At 44.9% G+C, this 18,680-nt stretch overlaps 2 protein-coding genes across 10 annotated transcripts in view; both read right to left on the bottom strand.

The window, feature by feature from the left end:
* The window catches only part of fanca (Fanconi anemia complementation group A), a 32,815-nt gene extending 20,790 nt beyond the window's left edge, over window positions 1-12,025 (bottom strand). For 3 of the 9 annotated variants that reach the window (XM_023353440.1, XM_023353468.1, XM_023353473.1), the window contains exons 1-16: window positions 11,778-12,013; window positions 11,017-11,129; window positions 10,831-10,945; window positions 7,741-7,880; window positions 7,371-7,466; window positions 7,054-7,127; window positions 6,270-6,379; window positions 5,835-5,894; window positions 5,705-5,750; window positions 4,236-4,348; window positions 4,038-4,114; window positions 3,650-3,791; window positions 2,967-3,100; window positions 2,711-2,821; window positions 1,903-1,998; window positions 1,763-1,822 (exon numbers count right to left, since the gene is read on the bottom strand). In XM_023353440.1, the coding sequence (XP_023209208.1) occupies window positions 1,763-1,822; window positions 1,903-1,998; window positions 2,711-2,821; window positions 2,967-3,100; window positions 3,650-3,791; window positions 4,038-4,114; window positions 4,236-4,348; window positions 5,705-5,750; window positions 5,835-5,894; window positions 6,270-6,379; window positions 7,054-7,127; window positions 7,371-7,466; window positions 7,741-7,880; window positions 10,831-10,945; window positions 11,017-11,129; window positions 11,778-11,832 (1,542 nt within the window). In that variant the 5' untranslated portion in view covers window positions 11,833-12,013. Of the gene's footprint in view, window positions 1-1,762; window positions 1,823-1,902; window positions 1,999-2,710; window positions 2,822-2,966; window positions 3,101-3,649; window positions 3,792-4,037; window positions 4,115-4,235; window positions 4,349-5,678; window positions 5,751-5,834; window positions 5,895-6,269; window positions 6,380-7,053; window positions 7,128-7,370; window positions 7,467-7,740; window positions 7,881-10,830; window positions 10,946-11,016; window positions 11,130-11,777 lie in introns of those variants that run through there. The other 6 variants (XM_023353483.1, XM_023353479.1, XM_023353452.1 and 3 more) reach the window with 6 other exon arrangements.
* Window positions 12,026-16,502: 4,477 nt separating this feature from the next.
* Window positions 16,503-18,466, bottom strand: slc10a3 (solute carrier family 10 member 3). The gene has a single exon (XM_005815739.2). It carries the CDS (start codon window positions 18,372-18,374, stop codon window positions 17,004-17,006), a length of 1,371 nt encoding a protein of 456 aa, XP_005815796.1. The 5' UTR covers window positions 18,375-18,466; the 3' UTR covers window positions 16,503-17,003.
* Between the last annotated feature and the right edge of the window lie 214 nt (window positions 18,467-18,680).

Below are 18,680 nucleotides of genomic sequence, written 5' to 3'. Positions count from 1 at the left end.
TAATGTCTTTAAGGGAAAAACATTTCAGAGAAGTTATGCAAGTTTTGCAAAACATATGTAATGTCAATAAATGTACAATCTCCTGTTCAGGGCCCAACCAGTGTGAGATATTTCATTTTCTAGTTCCTGATGCCGCCCTAGGAAACTGCCCACATTAAGCCCATGTTCAAAAAAATGCTTTAATGTCTGAAACCAGACATGTCTGAAGATTCTCAGGTTTTAACTTTCAGTAAGGTTCAAAAGAAGCCATTTTGTTCTAAACATTAATTTAGAAAAGTTTCTCTCCGTTCATTTCCTGAAATGGACCTTTTGCTGTGGCAGCTGAAGGAGCAACAGCTTGTCTTGCTCTCTCCCGTCTTTACTGATAACTTTGCCTGAGCTATTTTTAAAGTGACAGTTTTTATAGTTATATTTACATTTTCGACATCATAACTGGATTACTACAAACCGAAGGACTGCGGGATTTTCTTACTTTTATTTTTACCTTACTTTTCTTCATCTCCAAGTTGAACCAGGACAAAATGCCTCTGGCAGACCCCAAGGACATTAGCAGTATTATACAATGACTTCAGTCTATAGAAATGAAGATCAAACAGCTGGAGGTGAACTTTGAAATCAACGCTAACTGTGGAAATCAGACAACTCTTCCTCAAATCAACGGAGAGGTTGTACGCCTCGCATCAAGCAGCTCACCCTGGAACGCTCTGGGTGCCAAGCCGAAGCAAAAGTCTCACACCGCAGATCCGATGATGCGACTGACGGGGAGAACCCCTCACCTGGATGAATCAGCGTGGCCGGCTCTGAGCCGAAACCCACCTTCAACCTCAACACCTGCTCCACCAAAGAAAAACAAACAAGCAGCTGCAACCAAAACGGTTCCACCGACCGCGCTCCCAAGGACAGCGTGACCAGCCCGGGCCTCAAAACATTCTGACTCTGTGGGAACCCCACTGAAAAACAGATTTTCTGTACTATAGCCTGAGCCTCTGAGTGAAACCTCACTTTCAAACATCAACAATGAGGCAAGACCAACACATCCACCCCCCAAAGCCTCAAAGGACACAGCGGCCACCAGGAAAACGAAAGGTATGCCAAGAGTCCTTATTGTTGGAGATGAGGCAGTAAATGGAATCAGTCCCGTTTGCAATCCCAAGAAAACGAGTGATTTCTTTTCCTGGTGACACTGTATCTGATTTAACACAAAAAGTTATCTCTCTAACCACTGATCAGCCAGATATTGAGACTTTTGTTTTGTTGCTGTCGCAGAAAATGCTCACCTTTCGCTGCCGTTCGTCGAATCGTAACGCTGATAACTCGGCAGCCTAAAAGAGGCTTTTAAGCTGAAATAGTCGATTAATCTGAATGACGTGATATTAACTCGGTAAAATGTTCAGATTAATCGCATGCGACAGCGCGTTAAAGTTGACAACCCTAGTACAGACATATTAAATACAAAGTGTGACAGAACGGTGGACTTCTTTTACCAGTCGTGTGTGTCTGACTTTGCAGCAGGGCTGGCCACACTTTTCAGAAAAGTTCAAGTCACAAAGATCTACAGAAGGACAGCAGGGAGGCTAAATAAAATTGACCTAAAACTAACCTTTTTGTGCTTGATGACAACAACATCAAATATAAAGGGAGTAAGTTTAATAAGAAACACCAGCTGGGGATTGATGGAGACGGCGCTCTGCTAATTAGAAGCTCATGGTGTTAATGTGAGCGATTCACATCAACAGTTCAGGGTCCTGCTGGCTGGAAGTACCTGAAGTGAAGCACCGGCAGCAGAAACATCTTCATACAAACCCATGTCCTCCACCGACTCCTGCAACAACACAGAATAATTGTTCTGTTTATTAAAATCACCTTCAGATAAAACATTTCAGCTCAAACTCATCCTGCCACCTGCAGGTCGGCCAGCCGGGTCTTCGCCAGCGTGACGTACTCCATCAGGAGGCTGCGGTGTTTTGGAGGCACAAATGGAGGGTGAAGAATATGAACCTGATATAAAAAGATAACTGTCAGCTGTGGAAGGTCAAAGGTCACCCTAGTACATGAGCAAACTCCACAATTAGGTTAAAATGAATTTTTCACTAATTACTGCTACAGTTGGTGCATTTACAACTCTAAGGCAGTGGTCCCCAACCACCGGGCCGCGGACCGGTACCGGGCCGTAGACCAATTGGTACCGGGCTGCGCAAGAAATAATGAACTACTTCCAGATGTTTTATTTTGAAAATCCTAAAAAGGTTGGGGACCGCTGCTCTAAGGGACTCAGACTTCAGTCATTTTATTGTTTTAATATTTAAAACATTTTAAATTATAAAAATGTGGAATTTGTTATAACTGCTTCAAATTTGAATGGCTTCAGATCTGAAACATGACAACATTTTCTGTCATTGCTTAGAAACAAACTTTAGCCTGTGTAAAGTTTTTATTTACAAGAGAATTGATATAAAATCCTGATCTTGATTTTCCTGAAAAATGACATTTTGTGATTTATTCCCAAAAATATTAAACAGCCTTAAATGGAGGCTGTTTAATATTTAATGATGGGAAAATAATGCCTGGTTTTAATTACCTCAATATGTTAAAAAATCAACTGACATTAAATGTGAGGGTGACTCCCACTTCCTGCTGCCTCCAAATAAATAAAATAACTAATGTGAATAAATGTGCTCTGTTCATTCAACCTGTAGCTAAAGGATTTCACCTTTAAGTACTGAGGAGGTTCAAAGGGCACGAGGTCAGAGAGGAACTTCAGCAGGAACACCAGAGACTTCTTACTGCCGGCGTGGAAACCGGAGCGTCCGCCAAACGACATCTGAAAGCAAAGCAGATAAATTTAATAAACATTACTCTTTAAAGAAATGTTCATATCAAATTCATGGAGTGAAATATAGTGAGCTTTGTTCTAAAAGCAATGGGGAAATGTTCATTCACAAGTTGTTGTTAAAACCAGATAAAACCTTGAACCAGTCAGTGTAGGATGGAAACACGCCGGCGCCCTCTAGCGCCCCCTGCCGGGCCAGCAGGAAGGCGGTGATCAGCTTCTCCAGATCGTAGCCTCTGAACGCCGAGCTCAGCAGGTGGCACAACAACTCTGACAGAAACAGACGCAGCACGCCGTTAGCTTCGCGGCTGGCCGTGTGATCATGTGGCAGTGACGCAGCAAAGGATTATGGGATGTTAAACTGGAGCAGAGAAGTGAAGAAAGCGGTAAATATCGCTTATCGACATAGCAGCAGCATAACCGATTCTCGATTCATTTGTTAATGGCATCGTGACTTACCCTAACCCAGACCAGCTGAAAGTTTACAAAATATTTCAATCTGAGCAACAAGGTTTTACCAAAAATGTTTGTGCCGTTTTAACAAAGCAGCAACTTCACTATAGTTTAGTGATTTTAAAATTTCAATGCTTCTCTAAACACAAGTCAGCAAATATATTCTGGCCAAAGAGCCTGAAAGAAGACAAGCTGCAGTTCTTTCAGCATGAAGGTTATTTTATTACTGGGATAGGTTTTCAGTATATTGAGCAGAACCAACAGTCAGGAAATTATTTGTTTAAATTTAGTTAAATAATTGTTTATGGTTTGGAATATTTTGAATGAGATCCTGGTCAGTGTAGCTTTCATAGAAACTGGGTTTACCGCTGAGGCTGGGCTGGGCCAACTGGTCGTAAACCAGCAGGGTGGAGACAAAGACCAAGACGTGTTTCCAGTTGACCTCGTGCGTTTCCAGAACCTGCTGCAGGTGATGCAGCAGCTGCTCCACGCTGAAGATCGCAGCCAGCTGCCACAGACAGGAAACATCCATAATGCATGCATCCTCCGTAAATCATCAGGAAAATCATGGCAGCGAACGGCGGAGATGGCTCCAGATATGATGCCACATTTAACGTTTCTTCTTCCTTTCAGCACCAGACACAGAGCTGCAATGCTTACATGCCAGGCCTGATGAAGTGACAAACTTTTACAGATTCAAACACAACGTCATCCCAGAGTTTTCCAGACAACTGAGTTGGTAGAAATCATTTACCTTGCAGCAAAGCGAGGTCAGACGGCGGCCGGCTTTAGCAACCGTCCAGTCGTTCTGCGAAGTCACAGCGTCCGACACTGACGACAAACAACTATTTATTCCAACAAGTTTCAGGCCGGATCAGAGGAATTCACCCCGTCATTGTATCAGACACCAGACTACGGTTAACTCCACTGTCACTGCTAATGCTAATGCTACCTGTCAGTTGAGGATTCCAGGTGAAAATCTGAGTCAGGCAGTGAGCAAAGAACCGCTGAAGAGCTTCTGGTGACACTGAACCTCCACACAGTGAAGCATCAAGAGTCTGAATCCTGCAGGAAACACAAAACAGAAGAGCATAGAACCAAACCTGGACAAACACAGAATCAAACCTCAACAAACACAGAACCAAATCTGGACAAACACAGAACCAAATCTGGACAAACACAGAACCAAATCTGGACAAACATAGAAATAGGGGTGCACCAATTTATTGGCACTGATTTATTTACTTTTGAGAGCTCGGTGGTGATTGGTCGATGCTTACATGTTAAGCCAATCTCATCCACCGATCTTATCTATGTTGGCAAAGGTCTAAAACTCAACCACTGTCCTCTTCTGCTCTGCAGTGAGAGGTTGGACTGTTAGTCCTACCCACCAGGTCAGGTCTGCAGTAACAATAGTTGCCCCACTCTTACCAACTCAATAACTTTCTTGCTATATTTAGCAACATTTCAGACAAAATCTTGGTATGAACAAAATTGGAATTTGCAGGTCAGGCTTTTTGACAATCTGTAATCTACGATCGGCCAAAAAACTGCATTTGGTACAGCCCTACATAGAACCAAACCTGGAAAACATAGAATGCCTCCAGGACATCTCCAGGTTTTCCAGGGACGTCCCAGTGGGAGGGTACCAGGGCCCTCGTGTGTAAAGCGGCGTACGCACAAAAAATGTGCAGCGTCATCATATTTTACGCACAAGCCAGCATATATAAAAATGAATGTGGTGGGGCGCTGTGGTGGCGCAGGGGCAAAGCATGACCCACATATGGAGGCCTTAGTCCTCGTGCCGGTAGTCACAGGTTCGATTCCTGGCCTGGTTACACTTGCCGCATTGTCTTCCCCCTCTCTCATCACCCTCTTTCCTGTCGGGCTACTTTCAAATAAAGGCAACTAGAGCCAACAAAACCTTAAAAAAAGTTTGTAAATATACGCAAACTTTTGACCTGCCGTGAAAATATGCGGCTTTTTCTGTGAACAATATCAAACTACAAAGCGTCAAAACTCACATAAATACACTAAAATCTGACGACATTCAGTTATTTAGACCAGGAAGCATCAAACCGATGATTTAGCTTGTTTTTCATGATTTCAATATTTTATTGTTTAAATAAACAATGAAACTGAACCGCATTTGTCCTCAGACACCCACACAAAATAAAGAAAGCAAAAATAAAAGGATGCTAAAACCTCACTAGAATGTAAAAAATACATTTCCTCAGTTTGTGCCTCATAATCGATTTTTAATGTGAAAGCTGGACAGGACACCAGGACCCAGAACCGTCTGGTGCGACTTTTTGTCCCGTCTGCCTTGGGATGAGTGTGAATCTGGACTGAGGGCAGCGTGAACTTTGACCCTTTATGCAAGGAGCAGACAGACCTGAAGGTTAAGAAGAAGAAACCAACCATCGCTCTGCTCCTTCATCGCACTCTTCCTTGATGTCCAGAAACCCTAAAAACAACAGCCAAATCTTAACAATCAGTCAGAAAGTAAATGCACCACCAGCGGGCGCAGCAGCGGGCGCAGCAGACTCACAGTGAAGCAGCTCATCCAGTACCAAACTCCTCGGCGATGCCACCAGGACTCCAACCACGGCTGAAACACAGGAGATGCGTCTTCAGCTGCGGCTCTCTGGAACCGGCAACTGGACTCTCCTCAGGTCCAAACAGAACCACAGTACACAATCAGAACCTCAGAGCAAAACCAAAACCGTATTCAAACCTTTCTGAAGCATCACAGAGCTGATCTAGATCTAGAGCAGAGATGACCTGTCCTGAGCAGGGTTCTGGTTCTGATTCTGCTGGAGGTTTCTTCCTGTTAAAGGGAGTTTCTTTCTCTCCACTGTCGCCGTGTGCTTGCTCAGTATGAGGGAAGGCTGTAAAGTTGAACTGAGTCCTGCTGCATGTTGATGCAGGAACTAACGTTACTTATGGTTACAACAGAGAGGAATCTGGAGAAAAAAGCTCTTACTGGATAAAACTTCCTGTTGAACTCGTCTGGTCTCCTCTTCCTCCTGCGGAGGCGTCCAGCAGCAGAGAGCCTTTAACTGACCGGGCAGCCATGATGCGACGGCGTCATCACTGGAACACAAGGAGGTTCATCACTGATATGGTGAGTCTGTTCCATCAGAGCCATGACTGGAGTCTCCATAGCAACCAGTAGACTCCATCTGAGTGCTGATTGGTCGGCTAAGTTCTGCCAGAAAAACCTTAGTGTGAGGCTCAAGTTCTTCTGAGTTAAAGCGCCTCAGGCTCATTGCATGATGGAGGAGGAGTGATGCTGTGGGAGTGTTTCTCTCCCACAGGTTCTGAGAACCTTGTTTAGCTCATAATCTAATGGAAAGCTGAACATGGCTCCTGATTGGATAACAGAACCAGAACATGTTGACCATCAACATCAGTTCCTTCTGCTTCCATCGTCTCAGTCAGAATGAAACCCTGTTGAAACCCGAGGAAGTGATTTTATTGAAAATGCAGCTAAAACAAATTTATTTCTAGGCTCTAAACATCTGATCCTTTGGTACCGATAAGCGAAGAGGACATTAGATGAGTAACGGCAGCGGTTTGGGTCCACAACACCTTCTCTTTTATCTGACAACCAATCAAAAAAATAAACCTTAAACCTCTTCTCATCATGCTCAGAAATACGGCAGCATCTGACTTCAGGTTACCAAGATGCTTTCTGGTCAGGCAGCATCAGCAGCTCCTGAAACATCCAACTTTCATCATGAACCAAACCAGAAAGCAAAGCTCACCTTTCTATGATGTAGTCCAGAGTGAGGATGTTGTAAAGGTGAAGAAAGTACAGCAGCTCCAGGTGAGGATGCTTCTGAAAACACAACATGCCTGGGTTTAGTGTCCGCTTCACCAACTTGCACAAAGTTCCTGCTGGCAGAGAGTAAAAACACTCCAGATTACCAGATTCACATGACCCAAGGTTCTGTCTCCTTGGTTGTTTTAATCTCCAGTTAAGAATAAAGTTCTAAAAACATTCAGAACTGTAAAAACATGCAAGTGAAGGAGAAAAGTGTCTGAGCCGCAGGAAGTGAACCCCGGACAGGTGTGTGATCACCTGATCTCTTCGGTACTCCGCCCACAGCAGCCTGGGGCAAAAAACTCCTTGGTATAGCAGCAGTTTGCCAGCCTCCAACAGAACCTGCAACTGGACCTGCAGAGGACATGGAAGAACAGAACCTGTCAGAACATCTACAACAGAAACGTCATAAAGCTGCTGGTGGAAAACTGACCCAGAGCGACCAGAACCACAGAAAACCCAAAGAGGAACCAGAAAACGGGAAGCAGGTACAAATGGAAAAGCTCAGCAGCAGAAGCTCTGTAGCACAGTCAGATGAACTGAACATGTAAGGGTACCCTAGTGGTGACCCGGTATCGGTATCAGTGTCGTGCAGCGCTGCAGCTGTGGGTCCATCAGACTCACTCACTCTCTGAGAAGACGTGAACATCTGCCTCAGTTTGTCCTCCTGTCCCCCAACGATCTCCTCCAGTCTGTCCAACATCGTCTTCACCGACACGGCTCCGACGGAGACGCCCCGTCGCTCGGCCTGACGCCGCAGTTCGCTCCCTGCAGCAGACAACACGTTGGGGAGGGGCAAAATAATGAGAGACAAACATTTGATCTTGGTGTGGAGGCGAGTAATCTGTTAATCTGGGACTAGTTTCCTTTGGGATTGACCATCAGCAGCTGAAACCAGATGTTCCCATGATGATGTCATGGCTTTGAAAGCCTCTGATTGGTCTATTCATATAATGTGTGTAGCACTATTTGATGTTTATAATGTAGCAGTACTTAATGCACTGAAGGACTAAATAGCTTCTGACATCAGAAAACTAAATTGGTCTGCTGGAGCTGTCGTCAGCAATCAATAAAACAATACAAGAGAGCAACTGTTTTCAATACTATGTATTCTTTTAAAGAAGAAAATTAAATAAACAATACAAAACACAAAACATACATGGAAACCAAAATACAATAAATATATACACAATACTGCAGTTGATGTTCTAATGTGCACAGAGTCCTTCACTTTCCCCGCTTGGTCAACACAGTGTCTGACCGACACACATTTAAAAGTCCATAGTTTGTTTATCCAGAAACTTTAAGGGAAAATGTCCAAGCGCAATTCAGCTCTGATGGAAAGGGTGAATAATGGGAAGTGTGTCTGTGTAATGAGAAGGAGGGGAAAGTTCATGGACCATCAAACTCCTACCAGACCAGTATGGAGTGAAATTCGGTTCTCCTGGCTCCAGCCAGATCTTAGAAGCTCGCCATCCTTTAACCCCAAAAAAGGGAAATCACCTGGCCAATTCCTTTTAAAGATCAGTGCATGGCAGCTTCATGGCTCCAAGCTCACTGGATATTCAGATCTGCAGCTCCTTTGTCTCCAGCTCTCCCTCTCACAGCTGATTGGGAAAGCTGGAGCAGGCCTGAAAAACCTACTTCAGGTGCAGTGATTGGCTGATTGCACTGTGTGACTGACTGTCACTCTAACCAATGAAGTAGCAAAGGTGGGACTAAGGCAGTTTTTACCCTGGGTTACATGTGTACTTGGTTATATAACTGCATCATCAATAAATCAGTTGGTTCCCATTGGTCGATTTATCATTGATTAACGACCTGGAGAGCGAAACGAGTCCTGGACCAGCATGGACTGAAAGGCCATTCAGAGAGGAAGAATCCATCCCCGTAGAACAGCGGTGTCCAAAGTGCGGCCCGGGAGCCGTTTGTGGCACCACAGGCAGCTGGTGGAAAATATTTTCCTGGTCATATCCTGGTTGTGGAACATTGGACCAGCTCCACACCCTCACCAGGGTCCGGGAGGGTCCTGGGCGTTCACCCAACTGATCTACAGTACAGTACAGACCAAAAGTTTGGACACACCTTCTAATTCAATGGGTTTTCTTTATTTTCATGACTATTATAAGGCCACTTATTAACCTGACAGGGCAGGTTGACCCATTATGTGAAAACCATTTCAGGTGACTACCTGTTGAAGCTCATCAAGAAAATGCAGAGTGTGTCAAAGCAGTAATCACAGCAAAAGGTTGCTACTTTGAAGAAACTAGAATACAAGGGCTATTTTCAGTTGTTTTACACTTTTTTGTTTAGTGCATATTTCCACATGTTATTCATAGTTTTGATGCCTTCAGTGTGAATCTACAATGTCAATAGTCATGAAAATAAAGGAAACTCATTGAATTAAAAGGTGTGTCCAAACTTTTGGTCAGTACTGTATATGCACTGTGTGGACTTGGAGAAGACATTGGATCTTGTCCCTTGAGGAATCCTGTGGGTACCGGGCCCTTTAATACGGGCTGTCAGGTTCCTGTTTCAGTGTCAGAGTCTGGTCCGCACTGCAGGCAGGAAGTTGGGCTCGTTTGCGGTGAGAGTTGGACTCCACCAGGGCTGCCCTTTGTCACCGATTCTGTTATGGACAGAGTTTGTAGACCAACCAAGGTGTGGAGGGGATCCGTTTTGGTGACCTTAGGATCCCATCTCTGCATTTTGCAGATGATGTGGTCCTGTTGGCTTCATCGGGTCATGATCTGCAGCTCTCACTGGAGCGGTTCGCAGCCGAGTGTGAAGCAGCTGGGATGAGGATCAGTGCCTCCAAATCTGTGTGTCCTTAGCCGGAAAAGGGTAGAGTGCTTTCTCCGGGTCGGGGGGACGTCAGGGTAAGTCTAACCCTACCCTAACCCTAACCCCCAAGTGGAGGAGTTTAAGTATCTCTTGGTTCATGAAAGAGGGAAACATAGAGAGGGAGGTCGACAGGCGGATTGGTGCAATGCTTGCAGTGAAGCGGGCGCTGTATCGGCGCCCGCTTCACTGCAGTGATGTACCTACAGTACATCAGTATGTATGTTTAGCGAAGTGGGCGTCGATACAGCGCTGCTCCTTCACATTAAGAGGAGCCAGTTGAGGGGCATCTGGTTAGGATGGACGCCTCAGTGGAAGATCCAGGACTGGAGGGACGATGTTCCTCTGCTGGGAACGCCGTGGGATTCCTGGAGGAGTTGGAACAGGAGGCTGGGAGAGGGAAGTCTGGGCTTCCTACTGATTCTGCTGACCCCATGACCCGACCCCAGATAAGAGGAAGAAATGTGATGAATGGATGAAAGCAGCTGGTCTAGCCAAAGGCCAATCTAGATCTCCACTTGTATCCAGATCCATTTACCACAAGGCTCACAATACTTTCATCCTTTTTTTTAAAACACTGGATGTTAAGTTATTGTTGAACATGTAAAAAAACAATGAAAAACACAATAAAAATTTTTTTTTTGATTTTTAATTCCAAAAATGTCAAATTTTGTGGCCAGCCAGTTTTGACATCACTGATCTGAAAGCAACTAACTCACCAAAAACTGAGGAGATGGACGGAAACTTCTGACTCTGAAGGAAGATTTTAAATAATTGTTTACAATTCTGAAATTATTATTTTTGTTAAGGAAACATAAATTAATCTCCACTGACCTTCATGTCAGACAATAAAAAGGTACATTGTGTACATTCTCACCCACTAGCAGTCCTGCAACGTTCAAAGGGTCAGCATCAGACGCTGCTTGGTTCTGCTCCGGGTTTCGGTTCTGCTCCACGTTCTGGAAGCAGATCATGCGACATGGATCCGGGTTCTGGAAACATCAAACATCTAAAAGTTACTGCAGGAAGAGACTTCCTGTCTGTTAGATGGACCAGGACTCACCTGCAGCTCCTGGAACAGGCTGCACAGGTTCTGGTTCCGGTCCAGCAGCTGGACCGCGGCCTCCTGCAGCCGCTCACCATCATCAAGCTTTGGCTTCTTTAAGCCGCGGCCAGCTGAGACCGAGCAGAACAAGAAATATTAAAACATTCTCTAAACATCACAAAGCAGAAAGTTTCTGACTCTGCTGGAAAACTAGAAACCATTTCAGAGACAAACTTCCTCCATGGGGACGGGATTCTGTCCCCAGCACAGAGGAAAACAAGGAAGCTTCCAGATGTTTCCTCAATCTGCAGAAAGGTGGCAGGACGTTTACATCCGCTCACTAGAGAATTAAAAATTGTGGACAAATTGTCCTGCTCAAAAGCAGCTTTGCAGGTCTGCTGCTGGAATCTACTTTAATATTCCAGGATCTTCAAGCTGCAGTCAGCCTCTTCTCTTGTTGTCCCCGGTTCTTCTTCTGGCTTATTTTAGGTTCACTAAATGTTTCATTTGAGTTTTACGGGTTAAAGGTCATCCAGGAAGCTTATTTCCATATCATAAAACCTGGCATCCTAACAGGGCTGAGCATTTTTATTAATATTTCACCTTGTGAGGCTGAATAGAATAAACGTCAATATTTAAGCCAAGTCTAGAAAATAGTGTCACATTTAGCTCCGTTCATATTTATTCAGTTTCTTCTATATTTATAGAACGTTCAAAGCTTTAACTAGGTCCATAATCAGAACATTACTAACTTTACCCGGCCAGGTGTATTAACTCACCGAGGAGGGAGCAGAGCGGCCTTTTCTGCGACCCACAGGACGTTTGGAGGGACATGATGTCTGGAGAGAAGGTCCCGGTTCCGAGGCGATTCTGGGTCAGAGAAGGTTTTGGTTCCAGAAAACGTTCAGGTTTAACTTGTCTTGCTCCTGCTTTCTGTGTCCGCCATGTTTCCTCTTGGCGCTTTGTGCTGTCATTGGTCGGACCTGCAGCCAATCAGGTAAGAGCTTCTTCTTCTTCTTCTTCTTCTTCTTCTTCTTCTTCTTCTTCTTCTTCTTCTTCTTCTTCTTCTTCTTCTTCTTCTTCTTCTTCTTCTTCTTCTTCTTCTTCTTCTTCTTCTTCTTCTTCTTCTTCTTCTTCTTCTTCTTCTTCTTCTTCTTCTTCTTCTTCTTCTTCTTCTTCTTCTTCTTCTTCTTCTTCTTCTTCTTCTTCTTCTTCTTCTTCTTCTTCTTCTTCTTCTTCTTCTTCTTCTTCTTCTTCTTCTTCTTCTTCTTCTTCTTCTGGTAAAGTCTTGGCGCACCATCGCCACAAACTGGACCGATATATATGAACCTTATTGATCGAGGACTCGGTGCGTGACTATGGTGGTCATCTGATCCATTTCCTCTGGTTCTTAGCAAGTTGTCCTAGAATATCTTGTTGTACCAGCAGATTGCTTTGTATGTTTGTTTATGTTGCTTTGCATTGCAGAGCAGAGAATCAGGTTCCTGTTTGGCTCCTGAGGTGAAATCTGAGTAAAGCTGCAGAACAACATTATTGTGTCACTGATTAAAAAACGTTTCAGCTTCAGCTCAGCTTTGTTCCTCTAGGCGTCAGAACATGAGCACCAGTTTGCTGCTCTCTGTTCTTCCACAGATGATCCGGCACGCTCAATTTACACTGTCACTTTAGATCTGGTGTATAGATTGATCACTGCAGATTTTAGCAAGCATTTGGTCTAAATTCATTAATATGCATTTTCTGAATGAAATGTTATAAAAGATGAAGCAGGAGTGTTTTTGAATATCTAAGTGAATTGGTTAGGGTTAAATTCTCCCTTTGTATAAAACAGAACTATCAACTTGGTTCCGATCTGGGCTCAGTGACCCAAATGTCTCACAGAACAAAGTGTAGCAGCTCATGCTTCAGGACCCGCCCGATATTTCCTCACTTTCTGGTTCTCAGGTGAAACAGAACCCAGGCCCGTTAATGACCTCCTGGGTTCTAGATTTTACTCATTTGCAGCCAGTCGTCTTCTAACGTGATTTTGTTCAATACTTCTTTAAGCTTTCTGATAATCCACTTGTTCAAAACAGAAAATTATCACTAATCCGGCTGAAAATTCAAACAAACTTAGAGAAAGTTGAGTGAAGCAACCGTCCACCAGGCACTGGTTTCTGCCAGGCTTTGCTGCAGATGTTCAAGCAACAGAAGAGCTACTTATAAAAGCTGCAAAAAGAAACTCGTGAAATCTTAATTCATCCTGTCCTCTTAAATATTTAAAAGCCCATCTGCCTATTGTGCCACTAATGTACTGGATAGAGAAATAAATAGAGGGGGATGTGCAGCCAACTGTGTGCAGTTGATGCTTCCCAGGTCCTGATATCATTCAGATTGAGTCTGAAGAGATATAAACAGAACAAACAACACGGTGCCATTATTTATTACACCAATGTTCAGACCTTGGGTCGTTGTTTCAGTTGTTTTTAAGGTTTCGTTATTATTCTGTGTTTCTTTGATTAGATCAGTCTTGTTTCTGTTTTACTTTAGTTCAGTCCTTTTTAATGGTTTTAGCTGATTTCTTTTCTGTAGTTATTCCAGTTTTATTATGTTTCTTAGGTCTAGTTATTCTTTGGTATTAGATTTCTTTAGCCAGTCAGCTCAGCTCCATTGTCCCACATTCAGCCCAGTATTGAAACACTTCTGCTGCTGTTTCCTCCTGTCACTTCGCTTTAGGTCCCAGCCATGTTCCTTGTGCTTTTGTTTGTTTCTGATGTGTTTTTGTAAGTCTTTGTTCACATTTTTCATTAATCTACTCACTGCCCCTGCATTTGTGTCCTCTTTAACTAACGCATCATGACAACCTGAGACTCAAATGGACCAATCCTCTCCAAGCTTTAGCTCCCACTGTGCTGTAGAACAGTATGGGATACTGCAGGGTTCCTGGTTGGGTTCACAGAACATGTGGGTTTAAGAAAAGCCCACATCATCCACCTTCCACCACCGTGCTTGACAGTTTGTTTGAGGTGTTTGTCTTGATGTGGTTCCCTGTAAACATTATGTCCAACTACCTCTAGTTTGTCTCATCTGTCCAGAGGACATTGTCTCTGAAGTCTTGTCCTTCAGCCTGATGGATCTCTGCTAACCTATGACCGGCAGCCATCTTGTTTCTAGAAGGAAGAAATTTTATCCATTAAAACTGAAACTTCTCTTTAACCCTTCATAGCTCACACTTATGAAGATCATCAACTCGGTCTCTTTTAGGGAAGCAGTTTTTAACTTTCTGCTTCTCCACTACGAAACAGAATTGAAGTTGGTGTTTCATATCCTGACATATAAAAATCAACAACAAATCTACTTTATTGTTTATTACTTGGAATACCCATTAGCTAGTATTTACACCCAACTCTTCCTGGTGTCTACTATTAAAAACACACATCATACAATAGAAATCACTCTAATATATGACAGATGACAAATTTAGCATATCAATGCAAAGTAGCTACAGTTCATACAAAATGTTGATAAATTTATCAAGTATAAAATAATTAATCATTCCAGTTATAGGTACATTTCTTCTAAAAAAGCTTTTCATTTTCTTTTTAAAAGCCTCTTTTCAGCTTTGATTGGAGTTAATGGTAGAGAGCACCGCTCTGTCTTCGTTCTGCAGGTAAAGGTGACAAGGAGAAATTAAGTTTTTGCCTGAGGAATTTGAAAACATCCTACAACTGCATGTCTGGTCACATTTCCATATGAACTTAAATTGTTCTTTAAGGAGCAAAGAAAAATCATGACTCTGGCATCTTAAAGTTTTCCATGTTGAGATAATGAAGCTAATATCCTATCATGGACCTTTAGCCAGTTTAGACTAAAACGCATTGTGTTTATTTTTGTTCTGGAAGAACAATTCAATACTAAATGAGCAGCGTTATTCTGTCCATATTATGTGACAATATTCCATCTGAGAGATAATTCAAGTTCTGACATACAAGCCAAAGACCCGCCCATACGCTTCTGCTACTTGTTTGATGATTAAGTTTGATGATTGCTGTTGATGATCTAAAACCCATTGATCTGCAATTTCCAATTCATTGTTTAAGATTAATGTCAATGCAGATAATGATTTTGCAGATGCATAGTATCATCTGCATATATTGTTAATTTTGCATGTTTTAACATAAAAGGTAGATCATTTGTAAAAAATAACATACCAGAGTGAACCAAGACAGCTGCCTTGTGGAATTCCAATCCTCTGCACCCTTTTGTGAAAAACTACCATTAAAATGCCATTAAATACCATTAAAACTCTGTGGTCTGCTGCACAAGTAACTCTTCATCAGTGTTAGTCCAAACAGCTCCAAAACGAGCTGCGATCAGTTACATCGACCGGCGATGCAGACGCCTAATAGACACATCTTCTAGTTGTAAATAGTTCTTATTGTTGTATTTTAAATAGTTTGAAATATACGTTATATTAATGGACCCACATTAATATTTTGTATTGTTCGTTTCTTTGCAAAGACAAGTTAACTTTTTTGTAAAATGCAAATTTTCAGGGGGCTTTTCTTCAGGTTCAATTCATATATAAATGTCTTTAAATGTAATTTTCAAAAACAAAAGACATTTAAAAAGAGGGAGATTTATTTATTGTACTGATGCTCCTGTATGTCACACATGGCTCCACTATTCATGTTTACCATCCTGCACACAAAGCAGAGGAGGAGTCCACAGTGATGACTCACATGATCTTCTTCCTGTTTCTGCTGGACTTCCCCTAACCGCCATTTTAAAGCTTCTCCTGTTTGGACGATTTACAGCTGCGCCACATTCCTGAGAGCTCAAGCAACCAAACAGAGGCAAACATTTCTGTTTCCCACCATCAAAGTGTTTAGCTCCAGCCTACAGATGAAGGTTTTCTGTGTTGTTGTGAAACTTGTGAACTTCGACCCTATGAAACTGTTCAGATAAAACCTGGACCTTGTCCCATGTTGCAACAAGTTAGTAAACTCACATTTCCTCATTAGCTTTCCTTTTTATTCAACAGCTCCACATTTCAGGAACGTCGGACCAGCTCGCTTCATGTTTTTACACACTTAACACTTTTCAGAGGAAAAACTTGAAAGCACAAAAATAATTTCTTTGAAAATGATCATTTGACAATTTTCATCTTTCAGCCCTGAAAATATCTGACTGAATGGAGCTAATTTTATTTATGGGTGTTGTAAGGGGAATGAATACAAACCCAGATTTTTTATTTGTAAAACAAGTTGAAAACCCTTTTCAGATCTGTGGCAGAAAATCCTAAGAACAAACATCAGCGTTTCTGTTGGGAGCATGACAAAGTGGAAAGGTTCAGGAGTGGGAGTACTTTACGTAGCGTGGCTAGCTTTGCACCCCATTGTAACAAGCCGAGTTTAAAGAAGCAATTGGTGGTGATTCACACTGAGTTGCTGAAAGTTTCACCACCAGGAGAAAAAGCTCAACGTGGTGATAAATGCACCCTGGAAACAAAACACACAGCTGAGAAATTAAAGCTCTCACAAGGACTTTATTCTTCATTTTCAAATATTCAAGTACATGGATGTGAAATATCCAGGACACAATCAGTGGCAAATACTTTCCGAAGGAAATAATCACATCATCATGTTCCTTGAAAGGTGTTCCTCTCATGTTCCCCTCGCAGGCTAAGACACATAGATCACTTGTAAACATGATACATTTTCAGTCTGATTTTAGAAATACAAAAAGCCGTCTTGTAGAAAAATAAGTTCTGTCTTCAGAGGAATATCAGCATGAAGAAGCTCACAGTAGAATCTGATCTGAAAAGGAGCAACACACAAAACTCTCAGGGGTAAAAGGCCTTTGGTTTCCATGAAAAAAAATAAATAAATACCAAAAACGACATTAAAAGAAGCAGAAAAGATCAGTCCGCTGTACAACAGTGATGAGTGGACCGGAACCGAGCCGCCACGAAGGCAGACGGATGTCCACAGGTTTCCAAAGGTCCATTCTGCAGCTACAATCAGCCGTCACTCCTGAGGACAGCAGAGCCTCTGCCAGATGAAGGAGCCCAGGACGATGAGGAGCATCTCAGAGGTGCTGCTGAGCGCCACGATGAAGGGCGCCTGGGACGCAAAGTCCGCCTCCACTCGCCGGAAGGACAGCTGCATGACGGCCAGAGCCAGCAGGCTGTTCTGGACGCCCACCTCGATGCTCACGGTTTTCATCTGCGGCAGAGCCAAGCCAGCGCTTCTGGCGAGGCCGGCGCCGACCAGGAGGCCCAGCAAAGGCACCGTCACCCCGACCGCCACGATCTGGGGCTGCACGTTGGCCAGGATGGACGCCCCCATCTGGTAGGCCATGAAGATGCCACCGACCATCAGCACTACGCTGAAGGGCCGGATGAGCACCAGCAGGACGCGGGTGAGAGCCGGGAGCCGCAGCTTGATCAGCATGCCCAGGGAGATGGGGATGGCGATGAAGAGGAGGGTGCCCAAGATCTTCACGAAGGGGACGTGGAGGGCGGCGTGAACGCCCAGCAGCCTGCCGTACACAGCCGAGGACAGCGGCATGGCCGCCGTGGCCACCACCGTGGACACCAGCGTCATGGAGATCGCCAGTGTGACGTCGCCCCCCAGCAGCAGGCTGTAAAGGTAGCCGCCGCCGCCGCCCGGTGCGGAGCAGGTGATGACCAGGCCGAGGGACAGCGCGGTGGGCAGCGACAGCAGCCGGGACGCGCAGTAGGCGTACAGCGGCATGACCAGGAACTGGGCCAGCACCCCCAGCAGCAGCGCCATCGGGCGGCGCAGCAGAGCCCGCAGCACCTCCACCTCCACCTTGCAGCCGAAGGCACACTTGTTGACGAAGATGAGGGGCAGCAAGGCGAACAGCACCGGGTTCTCCGTGAAGTGGGACAGGCCCCCCGACTGCAGCAGCCGGGTGGCCGCGTCGGCCTCGCTGGGCTCCACTCTGATGAAGTAGTCCGTCCTCTCCTCGATCAGAACCGGAACCGAGTCCCGGTCCCGGTCCCTGTCCAGCAGCTGGATCTGCAGCGGCGCCCGGCCCGGGAACCCGGAACGGATGCTGATGATGAAGCTTCCGGCCGGTCCTTCCAGGCCGCCGGCCGTCACATTCAGGACGGAGAGGACCTCCGGGTCCAGAGACCGAACCCTCACCGTCTGCTTCCGGCTGGAGCCCCGGTACCGACTGGAGATCACGATCACTCCTTCAGTGTTTTCCGGAAACTCAAATTCCTGCGCCGATCCGTCCCCGATGGAGATGTAGCCGGTGTGGTTCGTCCGGCTGGTGTCGGTGCTGCTGTCCACGGTCAGGTTCCCGGTGGCCCAGGTCCGGTTCGGTCCGCCGATCAGGAGCAAACAGAGAGTAAAAAGCGTTCTCATCGCAGTGGCGGCCAGAGGGCGGAGGGGCGCCGCAGAGACACGCGTCGGCCCGGCCAGGGCCCTCCGCAGACGGCTACACCGCCGCCCGAACCAGCCGGCACGCCGAACTTCTCATTCCTGTCTTTGGGATAAAAGCTCCGCGTCGTCGGCCGCCTCCCCGTCTTGTCTGGTTCCCATTTTCGTACCGCCTTTATACCGGACCCGAAGCATCACCCCGCCCTGTCCGGCCCTGGCGGAGCCCAGCTGCACCGCGGCAGCTCCGGGAATCTAACCCACAACCGGCCGGTTGGTCTTCAGTCCGAAGGA

Source organism: Xiphophorus maculatus, chromosome 2, assembly GCF_002775205.1.
Source record: "Xiphophorus maculatus strain JP 163 A chromosome 2, X_maculatus-5.0-male, whole genome shotgun sequence".
Taxonomy (NCBI): Eukaryota; Metazoa; Chordata; class Actinopteri; order Cyprinodontiformes; family Poeciliidae; genus Xiphophorus; species Xiphophorus maculatus.
This window is presented reverse-complemented; position numbering and strand designations above follow the sequence as displayed.

Coding starts and splice junctions, on each gene's coding strand:
- slc10a3 (XM_005815739.2), bottom strand. CDS start 18,374: ATGAGAACGCTTTTTACTCTCTGTTTGCTCCTGATCGGCGGACCGAAC.